Raw genomic sequence first — 23,173 nt, forward strand, 5'->3', positions numbered from 1 at the left:
GGAGCACTCAGATCTCATTTTATATTGCTACTGAATTGTGATAAAGAGGAGGTCATTTTACATCAAACTTAATTAAGACGCTTTATTTGGAATTGTACCGACCAGGAAACAAAACATTTTCTGGGTTGCAACGGCTTAATTTCCACAAGTCAGAGTAACTCTTTTTGACAATTAGATTATGAGCTCGGGATTTCTATTGCGTGACGGTTGATAAGGGCGAAGCCCGAATTAAATATCACCAGAGAAAACGAGAGAAAAGTATTTAATCATTTTGGTTTAAATTTTCTGCATGGTCATTCAAATCTTAAAACAAGATAGGCTCAGGATTTTGATTTATTTTATTTACAAATCCACTCTGTTACGTTGCTAACTCAGCTCGCCACCTATCAATGAATATCGCAGGATTAATATTGAGTAGCGTAGCCACTAAGGTTGTAGCAATTCTGATAAAACACTAGTAGAGCTATACATGGACTTTTGGCTTAAACGAAATGGTCATTTGATCAGCGTTTCGTTTATTCACAATGAATATTTAAGGTAGAGAACAAGGGTCTTTACGATATCAAAAAAATACATTTTAACACCGACATTTTGAGGATGAGTTGCTAATATATTTCTTATACGGAATATTTTCTTCACATCGATAAATAAAATATCGATGAGTAGTTGTATGAATTGAACTTACTATCGGTGGTCAATATTATGTTCGAAACTGTAATCAAATTTCACAGGTTTCGCAATCTCGCGTTTTGATCAGATTCTCTCGGTCGTGAAGTCTTAAATGAAAAATTTTTCCCATAACTAGGGAACCAGTTTATGACAAGGGAGATTTGAAAGGACGATAATTGTCAGGGTAAATTCACGTCATATTTTTTATTCACAGGTTACATTCCTTATGAATGTACCAAGCAAACCATTTGTAAAGTAAACGCTTCGGATCAACTTCAAGATTTTTTTCCTTTTTTTAATGGAGAGATTTTTGAAGGTAACGACAGTTAGCCATCAAAATGATAAAATGCACCTTTACTGAAAGTTAAATTAGTTCAAGTTTCTTTACTTTTATTTTTAATCTCGATGGCATCGTATTTTTCGCTTACTTCTGACGTCACATCCCCAATATTGATCAAAGAGGTTTTTTTGGAACTCTCACCAAGTTCATTCAATTTTCTATTTTAACATGCCCCTAGTCATCATATATTGCACTTTCAGTTCCGCAGATATATTTTTTACGAGGCCGAGAAAAAAAGTATTTTGCATATCAAAAAAAGAGCTTTTCTTGTGCAGCAAACTGACACAACTGCATATCTTATTGCGGAGGGCTGCTAGTTTATCATGGTTGATAAATACGGTACATAACACTTAAATATAACGAGAAAGAAAAGAACTTTCTGTCTTGTCTTGCACGATAAGTGAAATATCAAAATATTGTTTTTAGCTCCAATAGCTATGACAATTGGCCGGGGATTTGGTGAGCATTATAGTGTTTTGATTCCGTTCATCAAAATGTTTTTTTTAAAGTTTTTAAAACTGGCAAACTCTTCAGATGAGCAACCAAGTTCGATGGGCCAGACAAAGTGTCAAATGCTTCTTAATCCCAGTCTTGTATTACCGAAGAATATGAAAAATTAATCAAAATGCCCTGAATTGCGAGTATCAGCGGTGATTGACAATGTTCACATATTGTCTAAGAACCAAAAATCAATATACAACACAGCTTGATGCAATAGTACAGAAAAAGAAATCACGAGAGTCTCCGTATGAAATCCCTTCAATTTCAAAATTGAATGTTTTTCTCTTTTCTCCTTAGTGGATAAATCGTGCCCGTGTTGAAAAACGCGCATACAAAAGCCTTCAATACTATACAGTCTAAACTAGGCGTATACACACTGTGACTGTACGAAGTCCGCTCACTCCTCAGGACACCCTTTCGAATAGCCGATGTAATATGCTAGACCAATTCCGCGGTACCTAAAAAATGCGCAGCGACTTCAAGCCTCGTGGAGTATCAGCAAACGGAAGCCGTCCCTCGTACTGTCACCCAAAGTAAAGATGAAACCAGGCACAGTCACCTTTCCACTATCCTTTGATGTAATCAACACCAACTACACTGGACATGTATGTTCAACGTCTATGCTACTGCACGGACAATGTAAGTGCTATTTCAATTAAAACAGCTCTGAGAAAGGACAAAGCGGAGGATCAATAGTCACTATTGAAAACTATTGAAAATCCCAGGAGCAGACGCGACAAGTCTCTTAAAAGAATGGATAGAAAAAAGGTCATATGAATAATTATTCAGATTAAGAAAATTACGTGAGGGCCACTGAAGACTTTCAAGTGCATCAATATTTGTCTACAATCTTAATGCTATCTTATATACTCACGATTTCCTTCATTATTTATCAAGTATTTGACAGACCTGTTTCTCCAAACGCCTTCGAGACCTTCAGCCAAGCAATACAACTTGTAGCGATGTCTTCGTCGATGAACGCGATCACCATTGGAAGTCTGATAAAGAAAGACCTGACAGAGGCCTATTTTCTTCCACAGAAGCCGTCCTCTTATATAGAAGAATACAAATTCTTCAACTCGACCAAATACCGAATTTTCGATTATCCAACGTCTTCAGCAACATTTCGCCGGCTTGTATCACCATGTTACCACCTTGCTGCTGCTGGCGATGAAATTCCGGTCTTGATGGAGCGCGGACCAGAATTATTCTTAAAGCAGCACTGGAAGCTATGGCTCCCTGCTTATCCTACTGTGATTGTAAAATCCCCGGAAGAAGGATTACATGATGACGTTCCTATCGTGACAAGAGCGGCGCTGGAAGCCATCCCTGAAGACAAGCACTTTATACATCCAGATATTCTGTACGAACTTCAACTGAAGAGTTCTCTACTGGATGTCAAGGCACCCACTCCGAGACACATGGATGAAAACCATCTAACCTTTCCTTGCTTGCTGAAAATTGACATGAGCAGCGGTGGACGGGGAAATAGGCTTGTAAAGAACCAAATTGAACTGGCTGCTACTTTAAGGAACATTAGAGAAGACTGTGGTTGGCACGGAGACGTATTGTACCAAGAGGTCATCCCACGGATCAAAGAAGTGCCCAGCTTTCAGTTTTACCTGCACAAATCAGGTGAATTATACTGGTTGGGGACCACAATAGGTGGATTCGAAGGCTTTGGCTGGACAGGAGCCGTAGTGGACTGGGACAAACACGAAGAATATGAGAAGCTAGTCTACGAAGAGTTTACCGTTCCGATTAAGAACTACCTACAAAAGCATGGCTACTTTGGCCTGGTCACGTTTGAAGTTATCATCACTGATCAGGGAAAGTACTTGGTCGATTTAAACCCAAGAATCGGTAGCGACACGACTCATTTACTGCTAGCTAAGTACATGGCCTTAGATTTCGATCTAAAGCACTCGGCAATTTTTTCGTACAACAAGCACGAGCTGTCACCCAGAGAGGTCATTGCGAGAGCAAACGCGATCAACAATAAAGGGAAGGGCCTCGTCGTAGTTTTGAGTGCAGCTAACGACGAAAAAGGATGCGAGTCACACTTCTCAATTTTTGCAAACACGCCAGACGAAGTTCGCAATCTTTACTACCAATTCAACAACAACGAAGCAATGGTATGAGGTCTTTAATCCGCTCCGTAAATTCTCTCTTACAGTAAAAACGATTGATAAAAGAACTTGAATAGGAAGGAGAAGGAAATAAAGAGACAACATATGCTTTGAAAAACCAACTCCATTCACTTGTAACTTGTTATATCGTTCAGAAATGGGCCACGATGCAAATCACTGTGTTTACTGAGATTGGTTTTGTTTGGAAACAATTCACTTTATGCGTCAGGAATATAGATTGAACAATCACTTCCTCTGACAAGGATTCTAGTTCTCTCTGCTACTTATTAATAATCGTGTCGCATATCTCTAAATCCATAAGCCACATAGTCAGATCTTTCGTAGCAAAAATGTCCCTTTAACCCAAATTTGTTGTTCGTTCACGACTTTGAAGACTAATAAGAATTATAACCTTATTGAAAAAGTGAGGTGAAGAATTTACGATATTGTAAAATATTGATAAATATACAACTTTTAACGTCTTTGTTAAGAGTGGTACTTCGTTAATAAGATAATTGTTCGCTAGGATGCATGACAATATTCACAGATTTTTTTGCTGCCAGTAAAGAATGCAAGCAATTGTTCCCTTGACATGCGACAAAAATGAAAATTTACAACTTGGGAATTGGTCAATATCCAACTCAAACTACTTTTTGAGGCTTAGACTTCTGGAGTAATATCTGTCATGCAAAGGATCAAAATCCTTTTTGCTTTTCATCATTACCACGAGGCAACTTTCTCTGCCGTCTTTTTTAATGTCGCTTGAGATATGATAATAAACAAAGTAGGACGAATGAGTCTTTTTTTTGTCAAAAAATATATTTTCATCATACTGGAAACTTGCAAAACGTTATTTTATTTGTAGGAGTAAAAACGTTGTTCGCTGGTAAGATTTTTATTGTTTTCACAACACACGAAAACCAAATGTTGGACCACCTTGGCAAACTCACTAAATATCGTCATTTTCCTATTATTTTCGTTTCATGTAAATTTTAGAAAGTAGCCACTTAGCTTCCTTTATATATGACCTTAAATCTCTGCTTGAAACATTCAGCCATTTTTTCCTCGCCACAAGCACGAAATGTTACCTAAAGAGTTAATTTTGAAACTGAAACGTGGTCAACGATAATTAAAAGAGCCTCGTCGTGGTTTTGTGAGCTGCCGATGGCGTAAAAGGTGCGAGTAGCATATCTGTAATTTTGCCAACGAGCCGGGAGAAGTGTGTAATCTTAATTATCAACCTATCAATAATGAATCACTGATATGAAGTAAATTATCCTATGCCTTTGAGTCATTCGCTAGATCCGTGAGGGCAGCGGAATTCGAGTCTAGTTAAAGCCTGGTTAAATACACTCCGTAAAGTTTTCTTACAGCAAAACGACTGAAAAAAAAAAAAAAAAAATGAAAAGGCCAAACTAAAAGAAAAAAAATAATCATATGCCTTTGAGTCATTCGTTAATTCCGAGAGCGCGGCGGAATTCGAGCCTAGTTAATGATGGCTCTAGCCACGCGTGTAAGAAGACACTGGGTACAATTTAGCAAATTGCGCGGAGGGCCACGAAATTCCAACCTAATGCAGATCCTACCGAGTATTTGGCCGTGGCAGGCCTGGGTTGGCCGTGGAAGGTCTGGGCATGAGACTTATCTCAACCGCTACTTACACCCTAAACCTCTCCTCATCGTGCTTTGAAAATCTTACTTGTGCACAAACTCTCTCGCGCTACCTTTAAGAGCGACAAGTTCTGTGAGATTCATAGGACCAGTAGTCCCGGAAATAGAGGTTCACTCTTAATTAACGTAACTTTAGGTGACATTCTCGAATTTTATTGGCTATTTGGTGAATTATGATGATGATGTAGGCTTAAAATCACTTCTTTATCCTCTTAGTCTTGTTTCTGGCCTCAGAAATCAGTCTTGTAGGTTACTACTTCCTGAGCTACCTGTCTGGAGTAGTAACTTTCCTTTAAAACACACGTGTACCTTTTTTGAAAGTAGTACAACCCTCCAAATAAAATATTTAACAAAATAAACTAGACGGTATCCGACGGTAATGACATTTAATGTTATTTTATTTCCTTGCCTTTTCAATTTAGGGAAAATACAAGTGAAAAAATTTACGAGCCAGTCTTCCACAAAAAAATCTTGTAACTTTCAAAAAGCCTCTCAGCTTATGTTCTGAAATTTTTAGTTCATTGTGCCATGAATTTTCTACCATCCGTTCTTGCTACGTCAGGAGTCGTTGATTGCTAGCGCTACCTAAGACTGAAGAGGAACAGAAGAAAATTAGATAAATGCCCAGTTTTCCCTAGGAAACGGTAAGCATTCTAATGATCTAGGATTCTAGCACTGATTTATTAACACCCACCAATAATAAAATGGGAGACATGATGAGGTAGTTAATGGCTAGTTGCTGGACTAAGAGGTCTGGATATGACTTTTCCCTCACAGTGCTCCCCCTTCACCAAACTGCCACAATTGGAATGGGTAATGTTGATTGCAATATGTCTTATTTAGGTTTGCTCTACCCGCGTGATACTGGGTTAGATATGCACATACTATGGTCTACAGCATGTGCTCGCCAGTGAGTAATGTTTTGGGTTTTGTAGATCATGTGTTCTCTCGGGCTTACAAATCTCATACTAAGTAGTATTTTGTTTCGTTTCATTTTGTTAAGTCTCCTTTAATCAGGTTGTATTGTTTTCCTTTTAGTCAAACCAGATTGTACAAGTCAGATTAAACAGGTTTTACAGATATTGAGTGGAATATTTACCTACAGGTAAATTGTCAGAAAGGCACCTGATAAAAATGCCGAGAGCCACCTGTAATGAACTGGCATCCACTCCATGTGGAGTAGACTTACACCCATTTATTTCTTGCAACCAAAATAGGGGAATTTCAGATGCCATTTTAGGCCACCTGGCCGCATTGCTTTAAGTTTTCACCTAACAATAAAAATAAATGATTGACTGACCTTGGGCTCATAGTCTGGGGGAAACAACCTGATCTGCAATTATAAAATCAGTTTAGATCAGGAGGTCAGTCAGAATAAGATGTAAAAATGCCAAGTAAAAAAGAAGTCTCTCCTTTGCCAAATATACATTAACTACTATTAATAGTATATGTAGCTAAAGCATATTACACTCAGTGAGTACATGACAAAGCTTGGGTACTAGAAACTGGGTAGCAACAAGCTGTTAACCTCTGTACTTCCAAGATATCAAGTCTACTTCATGCTACTTTTGGAATAACATTTTTTAGTTTCATCTTCACCACTGGCTTTCCCTAGAGTTCAATAACATTGTTGACCAGAAGTACTTGCAACCATATCATCACACAAGATTTGAAGGAGAAAAAGCAAGAGTTATAAATAATCCTGTGTTGCCCTGTGATAAAGAGGGTTGGGGTGGAGGGGAGGGCACTGAGATAAGTTACTGAGCATAAAATTTCCAACAGTATTTAAGTATTGAACAGTAAAAGACCAAATTACCCACTACTGTATCAACAAAACGGTGGGTATTGATGGAATGGTATCCCATTCTTGAGGGAGGGGAGGGGAGGGGAGAGGGGCTGAGTATGACTAAGGAAAGAAGAAACTAATGAAAGCAACAGAATCACTAGCATGGGTCACTTTGCATGCAGATTCAATGATTTAAAACAGGTGTAGAATTAATAACCTTGACTAGCCTGGGGGCCATTTCATCTGGCGTCCACCCAAAACATGGATGTGAAGATGATACACTTCTTGACCTCCCTCCTTTCCATCATTGATTACAACACGAAAACCTTTGGCCAAATTCTGTTCAGCTGCAACCTTTTTGGCAACCACCAAGAGGTGACCAAGCAACTACAAGAAAAGCAGAACAGTAAAATTTAAATAACGAAAATGTTACAGATTTCCTTATGGCCAATAATTCTCCACTGGGACCAAAACTGTTCAGCTTGGAGGACTGTATTGTAAGATGGATGGTTTAGCAGAGAAGCCAGATTGTTCCATGTCTTACCTGTTCATCAGAGTCTTCTGCTTGTGACAGTTGAGGTATTGGCTTCTTCGGAATTACAAGGAAGTGAACAGGTGCCTGAGGGTTGATGTCCTTGATAGCAACACACTAACAACAACAAACAAGCAAACAAGAAATTAAAAATGGAAAGAATAACATATTTAGACTTGAGGAAACTGCAGAGAAGCTAAATCATATCATTTTTGAGCCTCCTTAGCTTTCAGTTACATAATCCCTTAACCCTTTAACTCTCAGAAGTGATTCACAAGTAACTTCTCCTCAAAATATCTATACATTATCCAGCAAAAAGGTAATGAGAATACTCAGACTTATCAGGTAGAAGTTGTCATCTTGATCTAACACCAAATTCTTGTAACTAATCTACAAGTAAATGTGTAGCAGCTACAGGGAAGAATCAGCAATCAGATCTTGGGAGTTAAAGGGCTAGGTCTTTACTTTCCAAGATGTGATTATTAATTCTCCCTTTTAGCTGTGTACATTTTCTTATCAATTAGTTTCAAGAATTTGGTGTAAGATCAAGATAACTTCTATCTAATAAGTTTTAGTATTCTTACTACCTATTTGCTGGATGATGTATGAATATCATAGGGAGAAGTTATATGTTAGTCATTTCTGTGAGTTGAAGGGTTACAATGTCATTTGCTTGGGAATACAAAGGGTAAAGTACGTCGAACAGCTGATAAGAGGTAAGAAAAAATAACGCCCAAGAGGTATGAGATTGGCTCGTGGCAGGTGAAGATTAAAGCTTAAAAAAAACCGAAATTGGCTAAACTTCAGAATACCCCGCAACTCATTTACATGTGTCGGGAGGCTCTGAAGATCGAGGCATAACACAATAGACGCTATTCTTATTCAATGACATGTAAATGAGTTGCGGGGTATTCTGAAGTTGCTCCCCGAAATTCTTCACTTAAATGATATAGTTTGAACAAACCTTGATTAAGCTTCTTGCAGACTACCAGGAAAATTTTAGATTTGAGCGCGTAACCTCACTGCAAAAATTTACTTTCACTTTGATCAAATTTTCACGCATTGCGTATAGTTCAAGTGCAAATTTCTTTCAAAATGGATCGTTCCTCGAATCTATTACGAAGGTAGGTCCATAATTTGTTGTAATATATCGGTCCAAAACAGTTTTATAAATAGAGTAATGTTTATCGTATGTAAACTAATAATGAGTGAAAAGAAATTAGAATTTTGCAGAACGTGGGCGAGTCAAAGAATTCTCTTTAAGATTGTGGCCTCAAAGATTCATTTCTCCGTATATTTTCAAGCTTAAGTTTACGCCTCAGATCTAAATTGCAACAATGGTTTTTACCTGATCATCCTCATGGAGAAATTCAGATGGAATCTCTCTCCGAATGATTTTGGCGAAGATGCTGTCTCCTTCCGCCATTGTACTACAATGTCACACCCATGATTCCTTGCAAATGCAACTCATCCAAATCTTCTGGTAGGCGGGGTTGGTTGTCAACCCCAATGAAAGCTAACAATGCGAACTGAAAATTAAGAAAAGGAAAGAGATGATTGCTCTTGCAAGGAATTTAAATATCTATACTTGTGATATCTATTTAAATGCAGCTTTCAAGGAAAGAAAAATTCGATAGAAGTCACAAATACGTCGTGTGCAAATGGCGTTACTTAATCGTGTCGTGACGTGACACTAACCAAATCAGCGGAAAGTGTCACGGCAACCACAAAGGCCAGAACCAACGCTTCTAGGCTGTTCTCGTGTTACTGGGCTCTAAAGGAAAGCGGAAATCGCTCTTTGCAAATACTGTCTTTAATTTGGTGGATCGGGCTTGCCCAGAACTCCAACCCACGCTTTTGTGTTTACTGTCCAAAAACAGCTGACTACAGATTTTTCCTCGTTCGCTGGATTTGTTATAAAAAGAGAACAGTATTGAACAAGTGAATCAGTCCCGAAGCTTCACGATTTGCCCTGGTGTAAATTGTGTCTTTTGACGGTTATAGGTATTTTTTTTATAGAAAAGAGATAAAGCAGTGTTTAAAATGTCTCTACGAAATCGTCTTCTGAAAAGACAATCTTCTCTAGCCATCCTGGTTGAGCAAGAAAGGGAAACTTGTGAATCTACAAGTCGTCCGCCGTCTGAGATCGATCAGGGTACTGAAGACCTAGATGACGCACGTGAGATCGAAGAAATTCCTGCACCAGGAGAATCAAACATAGAAGACGACGGAATTTTACCAGAGGATAAAGGCGACCTAGACGACGAAGGAGGTGATACAGATGTTCCAGTTTCCAGTGAGGACGAAAATGAGCCACTTGCAGTTTCCCTTGCTTCACCTTTGAACAAGAAAACTTTTTCCGTGTATGTCCGCGAAGGACAAGCACGTGCGGCTGAAGAAGACCCTCCTATTCGCCTTTCCCGCCGGTTAATGTCCATAAAGAGAAGAGGGAAAGCTCTGCCGATGATTGATCTTACAGAAGAATTTGAGTTTAATGCAGGTGACTTTCTAACCGTTCGAGGCGAGGATAATGATTTCTACGTCTGCCGTGTGCTAGAAGATGTTCCTGAGAGCGCATCGAGCTTCAGTGTGGCTTGGTTCAATAGAGTGGATGATAATGTGTACGAGGTGAGACTGGAGCAATATTTTCGTTATATCTTTCAAGAAGTTTGCGAATGTTTTGAATACAATTTTATCCTGAGACTGTCATTATTGAGGTGACGCTAATTACTGATTTCTAATCAAAATTTATGAATTTGCTTTGATTTGTATCACAAAGCAAGTTTACCTTTTGGTAAATGAAAGTGCGTATCGTTTTAAGAAATAGATGGATAGTGATTGTAAAATTCTTACAATTTCCCGCAAAAGCTGCAAAGCAGAAGCTTTACTAAAGTTTAATTCAACTTTGTATTTTGTGACCGTTTAGTATTGCGTGACTCTAACACACCCACTATTATCGTTTTTTGTTTTCGTAGCCTCGAATGGCTCTGAAGTTTGTTTGTCTTTTTTCTCGGTTTCGTCTATTTTTAGGCATTTACATTTGGCATTATTCAATATAACTTATGATGAAAGCTTTCATCAAACGAGTTTTGATTGTGATTGAAAATAATACAACACAGATTAAGAATACAGCTGCACTACTATTAATTGAACTACAAAGGCACATGTTGGTGAGGGTGGCAAATTTACCATGCTTCCGACATGTGGCTACTTCAACTGCAATTTCTTAAAATTGCCATTCACTTCCAAGGATTATTTCTTTACATATACTGTATAATATATTATCACATGCAGATTCAATTATCATTTGTTTCATTGTAATGCAGCAATATTTTTTAATAAAGAAACTTTCCACAGAGTTATTGATCAAAATTCAGATGACATGTCTCTGTAGAGTTGAAAAGGAATCGTCATGGGATTTTTCTCATGTTAGATTTTCATTAATCTGAGTATTTCCACAGTCATTGTGAATTTAATTGGGGAATCCATTTTGCAGGTTTCTTTTGATGATGTATGTCACATGGATTCAGTTATCACTCGTGTGGCAATGTCAGAGTTTGAACCAGAAAGGTTTGCAATCTCCAGACAGCACATAAAACAAACCAGGAAACTCTTAAGAGAAGCTCTGGCTGCTGAACATGGAGATGAGGACATACCTGAAGAAGGTGCTGTAAACAATGACAGTAATGAAAATACAATAAATGGTTTGAACCCTGGGGTAATAAGAGTTAGTGTAGTTTGATCATCCACGTGATTGTGGTCCTGAGAAGGACTGTTATAGGTGGTGATGACTGGCATTTTGAAAACCTCAGCAGAAGTCATCATCAGAGTCCATTGACTTCATCAGGGTCAATCGACTTTGTTGATGACTTCCGCTCAGTCAAAAGGGGGAGGGGGAAGGGGAGGGGGAGGGAAAGGGGGAGGGAAAGAGCTTCTTGTTACTTTATATGGCAGAAACTTGGATAATCTCAGGTTATGAATAGTTTATGTGGTTATGTAGAATCTGCAAGTGATGAGGAGGAGGGAGTTGAAGAGGAGGAAGGTGAACCTGAAGAGGATGAACCTCCTGCAAAAAGAACTCGGCGTGGATCCAAGGCTGCCTCTACCCCTACCCCTCAGAAGAAAGGGAGGAGAGGACAGAAAAAGACCACACCCACACCCAAAAAGAGTCCAGGTCAGAAAAGGAAATCAGTTCAGTCTAAAACAAAGAAGGAAAAGAAGAAGAAGGAAGTTGCAGAGAAAAAAGAAAAACCAAGGCGTGCTGGAGTGTTGATTCCTAATGAAGATATTGAACTGCTTGAGAAAGATCCCACATTTGAAACAAGGTTGGTTAAAAATAATTTTCTTAACTGTCTTTTGCATTTGCATGTAAATTCTCTCAAGGCACAGTGATATGAGATTCTTCCTTCTGATGATTAGAAGGATCAATGTTTAATATCCAAGCAAATGTGCACCTACCCAACCCCAACTCAGTGACAGTCTAATGATAACAAGGTAGGGTTAAAGTTGGGCTAGGGGAGGGGTAGGTGACACTGATCTGATCATTATTTTGAATTCATTTATAATTAATAATTGGTTAATTTTAGTAACATGCACATTTATTGTTGTATGGTGTAAACCTAAGTACCGGTTATATGTCCAGTGGTTTTACTGTCTAAGTGGTAAGCATTAGGGGTATTTTGTATGATTAGTATGTTTTTTGCACAATACCCCCCATAGTATATTAAATGGTGATCTCATTACCTTCAGTCTCACTGTGATTGTTTCACAGTCTCATTGTGATTTAATTTTCATAGAGATGATGTTTCCTTGATGCCTGTCAAATGGGCAACAAGAGCGGTCTTGCTTAATGACATGAAGATGTTGAAAGAAGTCATTGATGACAGAGAAAATGTTTATTCAGTATGTACAGTTAAATTTTGATTTTGATAGTTAAATGAATGATCATTTCTTACACATATGTCATTTGTAATCAGTTCTGTTGCCATGATTCCAAAGGACTTATTTAAAATGTTTGTTTTGTTTCTGGCAGGTTCATTGGCCAAGAAGTCCCGAGATTCAGCTGGGTGCAATACATTATGCACTTCTAAACCAAAACCATGAGGCAATGAAACTCTTGCTGACAGATTTAAAAAGTCTAAGTACATCAGAGCCATATCTACCACGCAAAAACGAACCTGCAGTGAGTCTTGATCACATGGATACAGGAACGTAAGTTGGAAACATGTCTTCAATATTTTTTGCAGAGTGACATATCCAAGGAATATTACTTATTGTAAGTAGTTTTTTATATTCTGCAAGTCATTTTTAATTAACTTAATCTTATGCACTCAGATACAACTTTTACACCTTTGGTCATGTAGTAAGAGATCTATATTCAAGCAGAGGATCCAGACAAGGCAATAATGCTTTTCTTGAAGTAAGTGCGATTTGTTTTTTATACAAAATTTTGAGAGACATGCAAATGCCATACCTGATCAATCAGGAGGGCTGTGTATTTACCTCAAAAAGTTTATATCTCCACTTTGGCCAGCACATTCTTGTCATGGACTGTTTATATATTTAAAAAAATGAGAAATGCATTCCTCTTGTAGATTTTGTTGACAAGTGCAAGTATTTTTCATTAGCTTCTAGTCTTCTTTTGATTGAATTGATATTTGAATTTAACTTTTTACAGGATGAGACTAAATTTGGTGGAAGGGGCCATGATCTGTCTGAACTTCTCTACTTCTGCTTCAAAAAGGGAGTTCCTCTGGAGACAGTGAAAGTGCTTATGAGTGAAGTGTGTGCATTGGAAAGATCAACACTTCATGAGGCAGAACAGGTATAATATTATGTTGATGTAATTATAAAGTTTAGAAATACAATGTTATGATTGTGTTGTTCTTGTAATTTGCTGCTCTTTTGAAGAGGCCTTACTGGTAGTTAGCTGTGAGAGTTTCGATAGGAACAGTTTTATTGAATTAAGCTGGTCATTATTGAGAAATATGCAGGTAATAAATGATAATTGAATCTTACAAATATATATATATATATATATATATATATATATATATAGATATGTATGTTTAACACATCAAAGTCAGGAATGAGTAACATATTGCATGGGAATTGTTGCAGAAGTTGCAGTTGAGGTCAATATTATTCGGTTAAAAGAAATTGATGTCCACATATGTGGTACATGTACAGTTAAAATGTTACTTCTCAATTTTTTTTGTCATGGAACCTTATTGCATGACTATTTACGGAGACTGTTGGAGACAAAGATGGATAGCAATAATTAACTTTTTCTGTCTTTTTCTGGAACACAAAAATTGGTTCTGCTGGAAAATAGTGTTATCTGGAAGTGGGAAGTTTTGGAGTAAAAGAATTATTATGGTGAAATTGATTGAAAAACAACTTTATAATGACACTACCTTTGTTATCTGACTTTCACAATCAAGGAAGGTATCAACTGTGTCTGGGTGGCCATCAGAAGTGGAAACAGAAAAGTGGCTGGCTATTTTGTTGATAAGGGTGTGGACAAATTTGGATTTGGTTTCAACTTTTTGCACAAGGAGGTAAAAAAGTAAATAAATGCAGTTTTTCTTTTATGAAACATGTGCTGTGAATGTATGTGTTTTTTTTAACATTTATTTAAAACAAATAAAAACAAAATAGCTCAGAAATTTCAATCTTTAATGAATTTTAAGGAAAAAGCAAGCAATCAAACAAACAGACTAAAGCTTAAACACCACTGGATTTGACATTAACTTAAACAGAGAAATAATGATGTAAAAATGACTTCTGGTCAATTCAAGCAGATTATATTATTTAGAACAGTACACCAGTTATCGCTTGAAATCTAATGGTTACCCTAAGTAGTATAAATCTACAAGCATTCTTTGAGAAGTGCAGCAATATGATTGGCTACACCCTACATATATTTTATTCGGTAATCCGTGCAGAGTGGAATGGGTTGCCAATATTTATGTGATTTTAAACAAACTTACATGTAAATAAAAATATGAGTATGTCAATGCTAAGTTGTGAACAACTCTGTATAGTAAGCTCTTTATACACCTTAACATGAGTTTGCAAGTTCTCTATATAGTCTTCCATACATTGATTTTGCTATTGTACTTATTAAGAGAATTTGTGTAATAAGAGTTTTGTGTTTTGTAGAGTTTCTGACCTTGTGATCTTTTCCTCTGTTCTAAAGACCTTAATATTTGATTCGGGGATAAACTACTGACAGGAGAAATTAGATGCTTATAACCACTCAGAGGTTAAAGGATTAACACAGAGCTATATATACCCCTTTTTTAGCCAGATAAGGTTATCACAAGTAAACATTTCCTTAAGTTGTTATTTTACGCAGTTGAAATTAGGGCATCAAACATTGCTTTCTTTCAGGTTTTGTTGAATGATAATCAGGAGCTTTCCAAGTTTAGAAGCCAGTCTGTCAAGAAAAAGCCCATGGAAAATAAAGTTGTAAGTACCTTAACACAAGAAGACAATCAATGCCCAAATTGTTATCAACAATCAACATCACTATCCGATTTAGGTTTAATAATCATTTAACACGGTCGAAGTTTTATGATTAAAGAAGGTTCAAGGCTGTAAATAATTCTACTTTGCAGATCTTGCCAATCCATGCTGCCTGCATTAATCCAAATGAAGATTACCTCAAAGCTTTGTTAAACTCAGTACCAGAGTACAGTGTTCCTGACAAAGATGGCTTCAAACCAGTGCATTATGCTGCAGCATGTGAAGGTCCAGGCCCCTTGAAGGTGTTACTAGCAAGGTATTATGGTCACTAATAACTGTTTTAATAGACTGCAGTGTGGGTGAGATATGGACAATAGGATCCAGGACATTGCTCATGGTGTCTCTCTCCAAAAATTATGATCAGCTGAACTGAATATTTTGCTCTAAATCAATTAGGGTTATATTGTGTGTCCTTCACCTTGTTTCTCCTTTTTGTCACACGGTAATTAATAAAGGTGTCAAGTGACTATGAAAAAATATGGGCTCAATCTCTCCACTGCATTTTGTAGCTTCTCAAATCTATCCATAGTGTCTTGATTTTTTTAGGATGTTCATCACCTTCCATTGATGGAAGTTGTCAAACATCTTTTAGGTTAAATTTTTCTTGTAATTTTCCAGAGGAGCTGATCCAAATGACCCTGGACCTAAAGGTTTGACACCTCTAATGATTGCTTGTAAGCATGGACGAGAAGAGAATGTGAAAGAGCTGTTAGCAAGTGACAATCAGGCTGATGGTGATGGTGATGGTGATGGTGATGATGATGATGAAGAAGAATCTGGAGCAGTTGTGGCACCTAGGGTTGCAATTGATATCAAGAACAAACACTCTGTGGCTGCAATCCACTATGCTGCTAAGCATGGGCACTTGGTAAGTGCTGTTGACGATGGGGGTCAGACCTTAGGGTAGAGGGTATGGTCAGTAAATTGTAATGTGCATAATTACACAGTTATATGATCACTGGGTTCCCTTTAACTTCCAAGATCTCGTTAGTAATTATCCCTATAGTTTCTTTCATACAATTCTTATAATATTAGTTTGGAGATTTTGGTATTGGATCAACTAATAATTTCCTAACCGATACTTTTCTTTATTCTCATCACTTGTCTGCTAGATATTGTATTGATATTGAAAGGAGATATTCTTTCTTGGTCATGCAAAGGAGTTAAGGTCTAAGCAGAGTTCATTGGTCATGTTCTTATCAGTGAGTATGGTGACCAGGAAAAATTGTTTTCTTGACGCAGGACATAGTCAAGTTGGTTGTTACTGCAGGTGGCAATGTTGACCTTCAGACTGGTGCAGCAAGAGGAAACATGTCACCACTGATGCTGGCTGCTGCTAGAGGACATCTAGATACTGTAAAAGAACTTGTTAAACTCAAAGCTTCACCTGATAAAAGAGGTTAAGCAAAACATTAGATTATAGCTTTGAATTCAATTAATAAAGGGAAATTTTGGCATGATCCAGTGTTGGAGCAGCCTAACACTGTAAATGCATTTGTATGGGTAGGGAACACTGGTTTTCCTTTAACATTTTTTGAATACAATGTATGTACTCCCCTCTCCCTCTTCTTAGCATCTTTTTCAAAGAAATCATATTTAAACTGTTAAATCTGGAAAGCAATTCTTTTTTTGCTCCGTTTAATGTGAAATTTAATATGTACAATCTGGGCAAGAAATTTATTAACAACATTATTAAGGTAATGATTCATACTGCATTGTTTTTAATAAACTGATTATTATTATTATTATAAATCGAAACAGGAAAGTGGAAGAAGACACCCCTTATGTATGCTGTAAAGAATGGCCACTCCCCAGTTGCAGCATATCTCCTGAGGCTTGGTGTTGATCCATGTGCTGCAGACACATCTGGGAATACTCCAGTGCACTACGCAGCAGCTTATGGCTGGCTACATTGCTTAAAGATGCTGATACAAGCTGGAGGGGATCCTAATGCAGCCAACCAGTGGAAGGCATGTACTTTGTAGATTTCAGATTGAATACTTTGTATCTGCTTAGATCTTTTCCATTCTTACACCTAGATATAGAGTTCAGAAATATTTCCTCATCTTTTGTGAATTCTTTTTCTAGGTCACTCCTTTGGCTATAGCACTCATGAAAGATCAAATCCCTTGTGCTGATTATCTCCTCAGTTTGGAAAATGTGGATGTAAATTTTCCCGATGACTGTGGCCGAACATTACTCTGTCAAAAGCTCAACTGTTCAACCCTCAATGAGACCTTGTTACAGATGGTGACATTTCTTGTTGACAAGAAAGGAGCTGATGTCAACAAAGCTGATATTGAACAATGCTCACCTGTAGGTTCCTCCTGTGTTTCCATGCAACCCCATTGTGTGCCCTTTTGTAATTATGATGGGAACTGAATTTAAATAATCTCTTTAACTCTTATTTTTACAGCTTCATTATTTGGCTGCTAACTCCATTTTTCAAAGCGGAAATTGGGTGAGTATGATTCTTTGACACTGGGGAAAACAATACTATTCGTTGTCTCCTACATGCCTGAACTGTTTTTTCAGGCCTTATTTTCACTACTAACTGCTTAAGTAGAGTTCATTACTGTGAAGATCGCTTTCATATTCATTTCTTAAACTGCAGTTCACATAATTATATAATTTTGATATATTCACAGTCTCTATTTGTTGTGCCATCAAGGGAAATGGTTTATTATTTCTGTGAGTTTTTTCTCTACAGCTCAAATTACAAGCAAGATGTGTTCATTAACATCACCACATTATTTTAGAGGAAAAAAATTACTTACTATATATATATGTTAGCCAAACTTTGACTCCCTCTCCCTAGATAAGATTTTCTCTATTTTTTTTTTCTTCTCAAAAGGATGGGGACTTGGGATACACCAAACCACCACTACTGAAGATGAATCTCGCTGATGTTTCATGCAAGCTTGCTAAGCTCTTTGTGTCAGCTGGAGCAGATCTGAATGCTCTCAACAAAGAGGGGCAAACACCACTTATGGTTGCTGTCTTGCAGGTTTATACAAGTTTTGTTTTGTGATATATTGCAGCAGAGCTTTCTCTTTCTGATAACTGCTGATCCACCCTTAGGCTTAAACCCTTTGTGTTTCATACTTTTCCATCGCAGCATGGAGTTAACATGACTGAGAGGCTGGAGAGCTGCCAATTTTCCAAACCCTTAAACCCTGCCACCTGCTAACGATTTGCTCCTCACTGCTCTGAGTTAAATTTCTTAGCTTTGCTCTTCTCTAAGCTGTGTTCTGATCTGTAATTAAACTACTGATAAGCCCTCTGCTAGCTAGGAATTTTTGTAACGCTGGGAGGGGGGGTATAGGCAATAAATGATCTATAATTATTAATTAAACAGGTGTATACTCACATCGATAATGCCTAATATATCTCTGCAAAAATCAACTTCTAAATACAGAGAACTGTGCCATTAGCGTGATTTAAGAAAACTGACTTAAAAAGTGATTGTGCGTAAAAGAAACTGGCTTTAAATACAAGTGGACTGCGAAATAACATGCAGCATGAGAAACTCGAAAAAAGAAGAAAAAGAAGATGCTAACAAACTTAACAAAAAACACCATCAAGGAGGTATGAAAAAAGAGAATAAAATAAATAAGGACGAATTACACAAAAAATAACTAGCAAGTGCTTAGATCTTACAGCTATGAAGGAAAACATTGCTGACAAGAAATCTCACCAAAGAAGTAAGTTCTTGTATTCACCAGCTCTTGCATTGTATCTGGGTTTTTTTTCATTTCTTCAGAACAATTTCCCTCTGATTGAGACATTGTTAGAATTGGGAGCTGATGGTTCGGTGGGAAAAACTAACACGAATGGTTCTCAAGTGCTGCATTTGCAAGCAGAAAAGGCTGATGATATCGACCTATCAGAGCTGTACCCAGATGCCACAGTTGTAAGTATAGTTTGTACAATGATGCAAGTGAGGGATTTGCATTTTGGAGCTTACAACATTTGATTATTTTTTTGTGTAACCTGTTGACGTGCGCAGTAATTTACTGCTCAATTTACGCGTTAATATCTGCAAAATGGTTGTTTATTGTCATTAAAATTTCCCTATTATTAACCTTACCTTAATTTAACATCTAGAAATAAGCTTAATATTGCATTGCATGCCGCAGTTATACTTTTAAATGTTTGCCATTTGTGCCAGAAAAGTGTAAACTATTTTAGTTTGGTTTGTGTCACTTACCCAAAACACTTTACTTTCACATTACCTCTCTTCACCCAGAAATATATGTCAGGGAAGCCTGTCGAGTTCTTTTTTTTTGTCTTTTTATGGACCAAGACAAAGTCGAGGTCCGTAAATGCAAAAAAGAATGACTTGTTTTGTTTGAGAGACGGGAAAGAAAGCCAACTGTTTTTGAAGCAAGCAGCCTCAGCGGGTAAGGTGGGCTCAAGTGGCCAATCGGAATGCAGGACTCGCTTCGTATTACCCACGGGCACTGCCAGCAGTATAATAATCTTATCCTTTTTATGCCATAGAAACAGCGAGAAGCTGTGGCTGAATGAGCCACTTGAGTACAGAATTTACCTTGCAGATGTCTGATAATGAAAAGTTTGAATAGAGAGGCATTTTCTCAGTCTAATATTTAAATTATTCAAGGTGCATGGGATGGTCTAACTTATAATGAAAAGAGAAGTTTGTCTGGATCTCTTTCTTCTCTGTTGTCTTCCTCAGACTTTATCTGGTAACAAATGGGAGCAGCGGGAACAGCTACAGAAGCATTGGAAATCGTTAGTTATGAGAGCAAGCAATGAAATGATTGAGAAATTAATTGCTGGAGGTGCAGAAGTAAATTGCATCAGATCAGATGGACTCACGCCCCTTATGGTTGCTCTTTCAGAGGTACATATTTCATATCTTGTGCAAAACAACATTTCCTTTTTTGGTTTGCTCTGTTGAGCTTTTGATTTGGAGGTCACAAGAATATTTCTAAGATTTAAAATGCTTCATTTCTGTAATCTTATCTTTCACTTGAAATGAAGGTAGTCAACCACATTTGGAGTATAGAAAGCCAATCGTGATTTTTTTAGGTTATTGCAATATTTTGTTCTTTTTTTTCTGTCAACTACGGGGTTTGTTTTGTGATAGAATTTAATTGTGTTTGTTCAGAGGAAATAAGCTGGAGGGGATCCTGAAGGTAGTCAACCACATCTGAAGTATAGAAAGCCAGTTGTGGTTTTTTTAGGTTATTGCAAGATTTTGTTCTTTTTTTTCTGTCAACCACGGGGTTTGTTTTGTGATAGAATTTAATTGTGTTTGTTCAGAGGAAATAAATACCCTTTTTTCATCTGCATTGGTTTCAGTCTCCTTCCCCTTCTCTCTGTCCTCATCTTTTGGGTACTTCACGTTTGGATTTTACTTTCTTACTCTACTTTTCCTTCTCTTAGAATTTCCAATGACCCTTTTTGGAAGGGGCATAGAATGCATTTAAGTGTAGCCCTTGAAAAAACCTTTAACAAGATATGTAAAATCCTGAGCTAGTTGTTTACTACTCTTCCAGTCATATATGGATCAGTTCTCAATGCTTCTGGATCATGAGGCAGATCCCAGCATAGGACTGGAGACGACTGGGAGAAACGTCATGCATATGTTAGCCTCCGAATGCAGTGAGCATGACATGAGGACTTACATGAAGACAATCCTGAGGAAGGTATTGAAAGCATAGAGTTTATTTGTTTCATATACTTTTAATAACTAACTGCCGTATATACTCCGGATAATCAAAAACATGAATACCAAAGAGCCAAAAATAAAACAGAATGGCCTAAAAAAAGAAGACGTAGCACAATTATCTAAGAATTAAATAGACCTAAAATACTGTTGAAGCGTGCGCGTCGCCCTATCCTGCATTAGTTGAATTGCATCAAAATTGTTTTGTCCTAAAACATTTAACAGCTTCAAAAAGCAGAACAGATTGAATTCAACGAGATTTTCATCACATGTGCTTCGGTCTCGAATGTGATTTATTAATATTCCTGAAAAAAAAATGGGACCAGAGAAGCAAGTCCGGATAATCGAAAAGTCCGGATGATCGAGGTTTGACGTTATATGGATCTTGGCTAGCTACCGAGAGCCCAAATTTCAAATAAGTAAAATCGGCCTAACTAACACAAAAATAGATTGAGAACGCTCAGAATGTTTAAATTAAGGACTCTAGAAAGTTTTGGTATTTTAGGAAAAAGGAAAATTAACTACGCAGAGGGTTTTCACTGGTACTCAAATCAAGAGCGGATGCCGCTGAAAAGGACTCAGTTTATTCCACACGCAAAAATAAGCCACCTATCTTAACACGAGCCCCACTTAAAATAGTTTAACTTTGATGATAAGTGAAGGCCAGGAAATGTTTCTCTTTGGACCTCCGCTCCAAAACCTGTTTGAATCTATATCTACATGATTCCTCTACAATATGCTAACCATGCTTGTTACGGCACTCTTCTTTGTTACTAAGGTGCAATGCTCTACTAATTTCATATTAAGTGCCTTTTTATATTTTAAAAAAAAATTATTTCCTTTACTGCGTCATGGATTATTTTGACTTAACCATCAAATTCGTACTTAGACCCGTCCAGAAAACCTTAATCAGATGGCCAATGCGGTTGATAACAATGGCTTCACACCTCTCCTGCAAGCTTGTGAGACAGTAGCTTCATCTCCACCCAGTAAGGTAACGGACCGATTCCTTTTAGGGATCTGCTGTTCATTCAGACCTTTTTTTTATTGATTTCTCATCATCAAACGAAAGAACAGATAAAAATAGAATTGTATATTAGGTATTTAATGAAATTTTGTTTTTCATAATGCGTAACACGTGGAATGTTGTTACGATTATCTTTTAGAGGGACAAATACGTCAGGTCACCTCTATGCTCTTAGCAAATCTTGCATTTTTTTATTTACTTTAGAGTTTTTTATTTTTTTCCTTCCCTTAGGAAAGAATAGAATTTGTCAAGGAATTTCTCAAGGTAACAGTTAGTGGTTTGCTTGAATTTGTTTTTTCTGCGCTTGTTTGGTTCTCGTTTTGTTTGTTCGTTTTCCCTTACATTCAAAGCACCACTGTTGACTACCACTGCAGCTATGCGTTAACAATGTATGTTACAGTGCACATATTTGACTGTTTTGTTCATCTTGATAAACAGACTCTGATTGACAAGTTTGGCTGTAACGTTAAAGCAAGAGTTGGAAAGATAAACAAAGCCTCAGATGTAAGTGAACATGAACATTAAGTTTTTTTTTTTCGTTTACTTATCTTAACGTGTGTGAGACAAAGGATTGCAAACCCTTTAAAAGCCAGTTTGAGAGAATTGCCTGAAAAATTTACTACAGTCTGTGTTTGGTCCAGAAGTCTTGTGCCATCTTCCCACACGAACAGGTGCATAACGGGCGATGTGGTCCCCTCCCATTTTTTCTGTACTTGCGATTGGTCACATGTATATTTAAGTCGCGTTCTCATCGGATCCTTGTGTTATTTTCTGTTGTTATGATTAAAAGCTGTTGTCACTCTGGTTCTTTTCCCACAACACTCATTTGAAACGCCTTCTGTCACTATTCGCTGTTTTTTGTAGGCACACTTGAGGGATCCTGAAACATTTGGTTTGAAAAAAGACCAGGGTAAACAAGTGGAGTCGGAAAGAAAGCCTAGCTCGTGGAGCGATGATGACAGTAACACTGTTATGGACCATGACGATGATAACAGTGTTGATTTCAGTGACGATATTGATGTCGATGAAAGTGACATTGATGGAAATCATTTTCCTTCGGATGGTGAAAAAGACGTCAATCCTAACGGTATATTATATAACGATTTGGCCATTCCAAATTTGTTTCAATATGTCTATCAACAGATTTTCATGATTTATGTAAGAAATAAATGTTTTGAACACAGATAAACACTTTCTGTTTCTTTCAAAGCTGTCAGAGGTGAAAGAGATCACATCTCCTACATACGTGTTTAATTTTTGCAGCGTCTAAAGAACCTATTAACTAATATGTTT

At 37.4% G+C, this 23,173-nt stretch overlaps 3 protein-coding genes across 3 annotated transcripts in view; 2 read left to right on the forward strand and 1 right to left on the reverse strand.

The window, feature by feature from the left end:
- Positions 1 to 1,950: 1,950 nt before the first annotated feature.
- LOC113667317 (uncharacterized) lies at positions 1,951 to 4,121 on the forward strand. Its single transcript, XM_089205070.1, has 2 exons — positions 1,951 to 2,149; positions 2,408 to 4,121. The coding sequence occupies exons 1-2, from the start codon at positions 2,050 to 2,052 to the stop codon at positions 3,649 to 3,651; spliced, it is 1,344 nt and encodes a 447-aa protein (XP_089061196.1). The 5' UTR covers positions 1,951 to 2,049; the 3' UTR covers positions 3,652 to 4,121.
- Positions 4,122 to 5,690: 1,569 nt separating this feature from the next.
- Positions 5,691 to 9,999, reverse strand: LOC113667318 (adenosine 5'-monophosphoramidase HINT1). Its single transcript, XM_027183128.2, has 6 exons — positions 9,868 to 9,999; positions 8,977 to 9,157; positions 7,641 to 7,745; positions 7,314 to 7,483; positions 6,611 to 6,643; positions 5,691 to 5,901 (listed from the first exon to the last, which is right to left on the reverse strand). Exons 2-4 carry the CDS (start codon positions 9,052 to 9,054, stop codon positions 7,319 to 7,321), a joined length of 348 nt encoding a protein of 115 aa, XP_027038929.2. The 5' UTR covers positions 9,055 to 9,157; positions 9,868 to 9,999; the 3' UTR covers positions 5,691 to 5,901; positions 6,611 to 6,643; positions 7,314 to 7,318.
- The window catches only part of LOC113667319 (poly [ADP-ribose] polymerase tankyrase), a 30,936-nt gene continuing 16,946 nt past the window's right edge, over positions 9,184 to 23,173 (forward strand). The window contains exons 1-23 of the mRNA XM_027183129.2: positions 9,184 to 10,256; positions 11,125 to 11,293; positions 11,629 to 11,953; positions 12,425 to 12,530; positions 12,661 to 12,839; positions 12,963 to 13,047; positions 13,306 to 13,452; positions 14,072 to 14,188; positions 15,024 to 15,101; positions 15,251 to 15,414; positions 15,777 to 16,026; positions 16,401 to 16,557; positions 16,920 to 17,128; positions 17,247 to 17,474; positions 17,575 to 17,619; positions 18,013 to 18,165; positions 18,922 to 19,071; positions 19,858 to 20,025; positions 20,684 to 20,833; positions 21,743 to 21,847; positions 22,112 to 22,144; positions 22,319 to 22,384; positions 22,745 to 22,967. Coding sequence (XP_027038930.2) covers positions 9,672 to 10,256; positions 11,125 to 11,293; positions 11,629 to 11,953; positions 12,425 to 12,530; positions 12,661 to 12,839; positions 12,963 to 13,047; positions 13,306 to 13,452; positions 14,072 to 14,188; positions 15,024 to 15,101; positions 15,251 to 15,414; positions 15,777 to 16,026; positions 16,401 to 16,557; positions 16,920 to 17,128; positions 17,247 to 17,474; positions 17,575 to 17,619; positions 18,013 to 18,165; positions 18,922 to 19,071; positions 19,858 to 20,025; positions 20,684 to 20,833; positions 21,743 to 21,847; positions 22,112 to 22,144; positions 22,319 to 22,384; positions 22,745 to 22,967 — 3,892 coding nt within the window. The 5' untranslated portion in view covers positions 9,184 to 9,671. The remainder of the gene's footprint in view (positions 10,257 to 11,124; positions 11,294 to 11,628; positions 11,954 to 12,424; positions 12,531 to 12,660; positions 12,840 to 12,962; positions 13,048 to 13,305; positions 13,453 to 14,071; positions 14,189 to 15,023; positions 15,102 to 15,250; positions 15,415 to 15,776; positions 16,027 to 16,400; positions 16,558 to 16,919; positions 17,129 to 17,246; positions 17,475 to 17,574; positions 17,620 to 18,012; positions 18,166 to 18,921; positions 19,072 to 19,857; positions 20,026 to 20,683; positions 20,834 to 21,742; positions 21,848 to 22,111; positions 22,145 to 22,318; positions 22,385 to 22,744; positions 22,968 to 23,173) is intronic.

The sequence above is a fragment of the Pocillopora damicornis genome, chromosome 4 (assembly GCF_964200805.1).
Source record: "Pocillopora damicornis chromosome 4, jaPocDami1.2, whole genome shotgun sequence".
NCBI classification, from domain to species: Eukaryota; Metazoa; Cnidaria; class Anthozoa; order Scleractinia; family Pocilloporidae; genus Pocillopora; species Pocillopora damicornis.

Bases quoted from the DNA above. Each gene is read 5' to 3' on its own strand.
- LOC113667317 (XM_089205070.1), top strand. From the start codon at position 2,050: ATGAAACCAGGCACAGTCACCTTTCCACTATCCTTTGATGTAATCAAC. The intron at 2,150-2,407 runs GTAAGTGCTATT...TTATTTATCAAG, and splicing joins TATGCTACTGCACGGACAAT to TATTTGACAGACCTGTTTCT.
- LOC113667318 (XM_027183128.2), bottom strand. From the start codon at position 9,054: ATGGCGGAAGGAGACAGCATCTTCGCCAAAATCATTCGGAGAGAGATT. The intron at 7,746-8,976 runs GTAAAAACCATT...TGTTGTTGTTAG, and splicing joins TTCTCCATGAGGATGATCAG to TGTGTTGCTATCAAGGACAT. The intron at 7,484-7,640 runs GTAAGACATGGA...CTTTTCTTGTAG, and splicing joins CAGAAGACTCTGATGAACAG to TTGCTTGGTCACCTCTTGGT.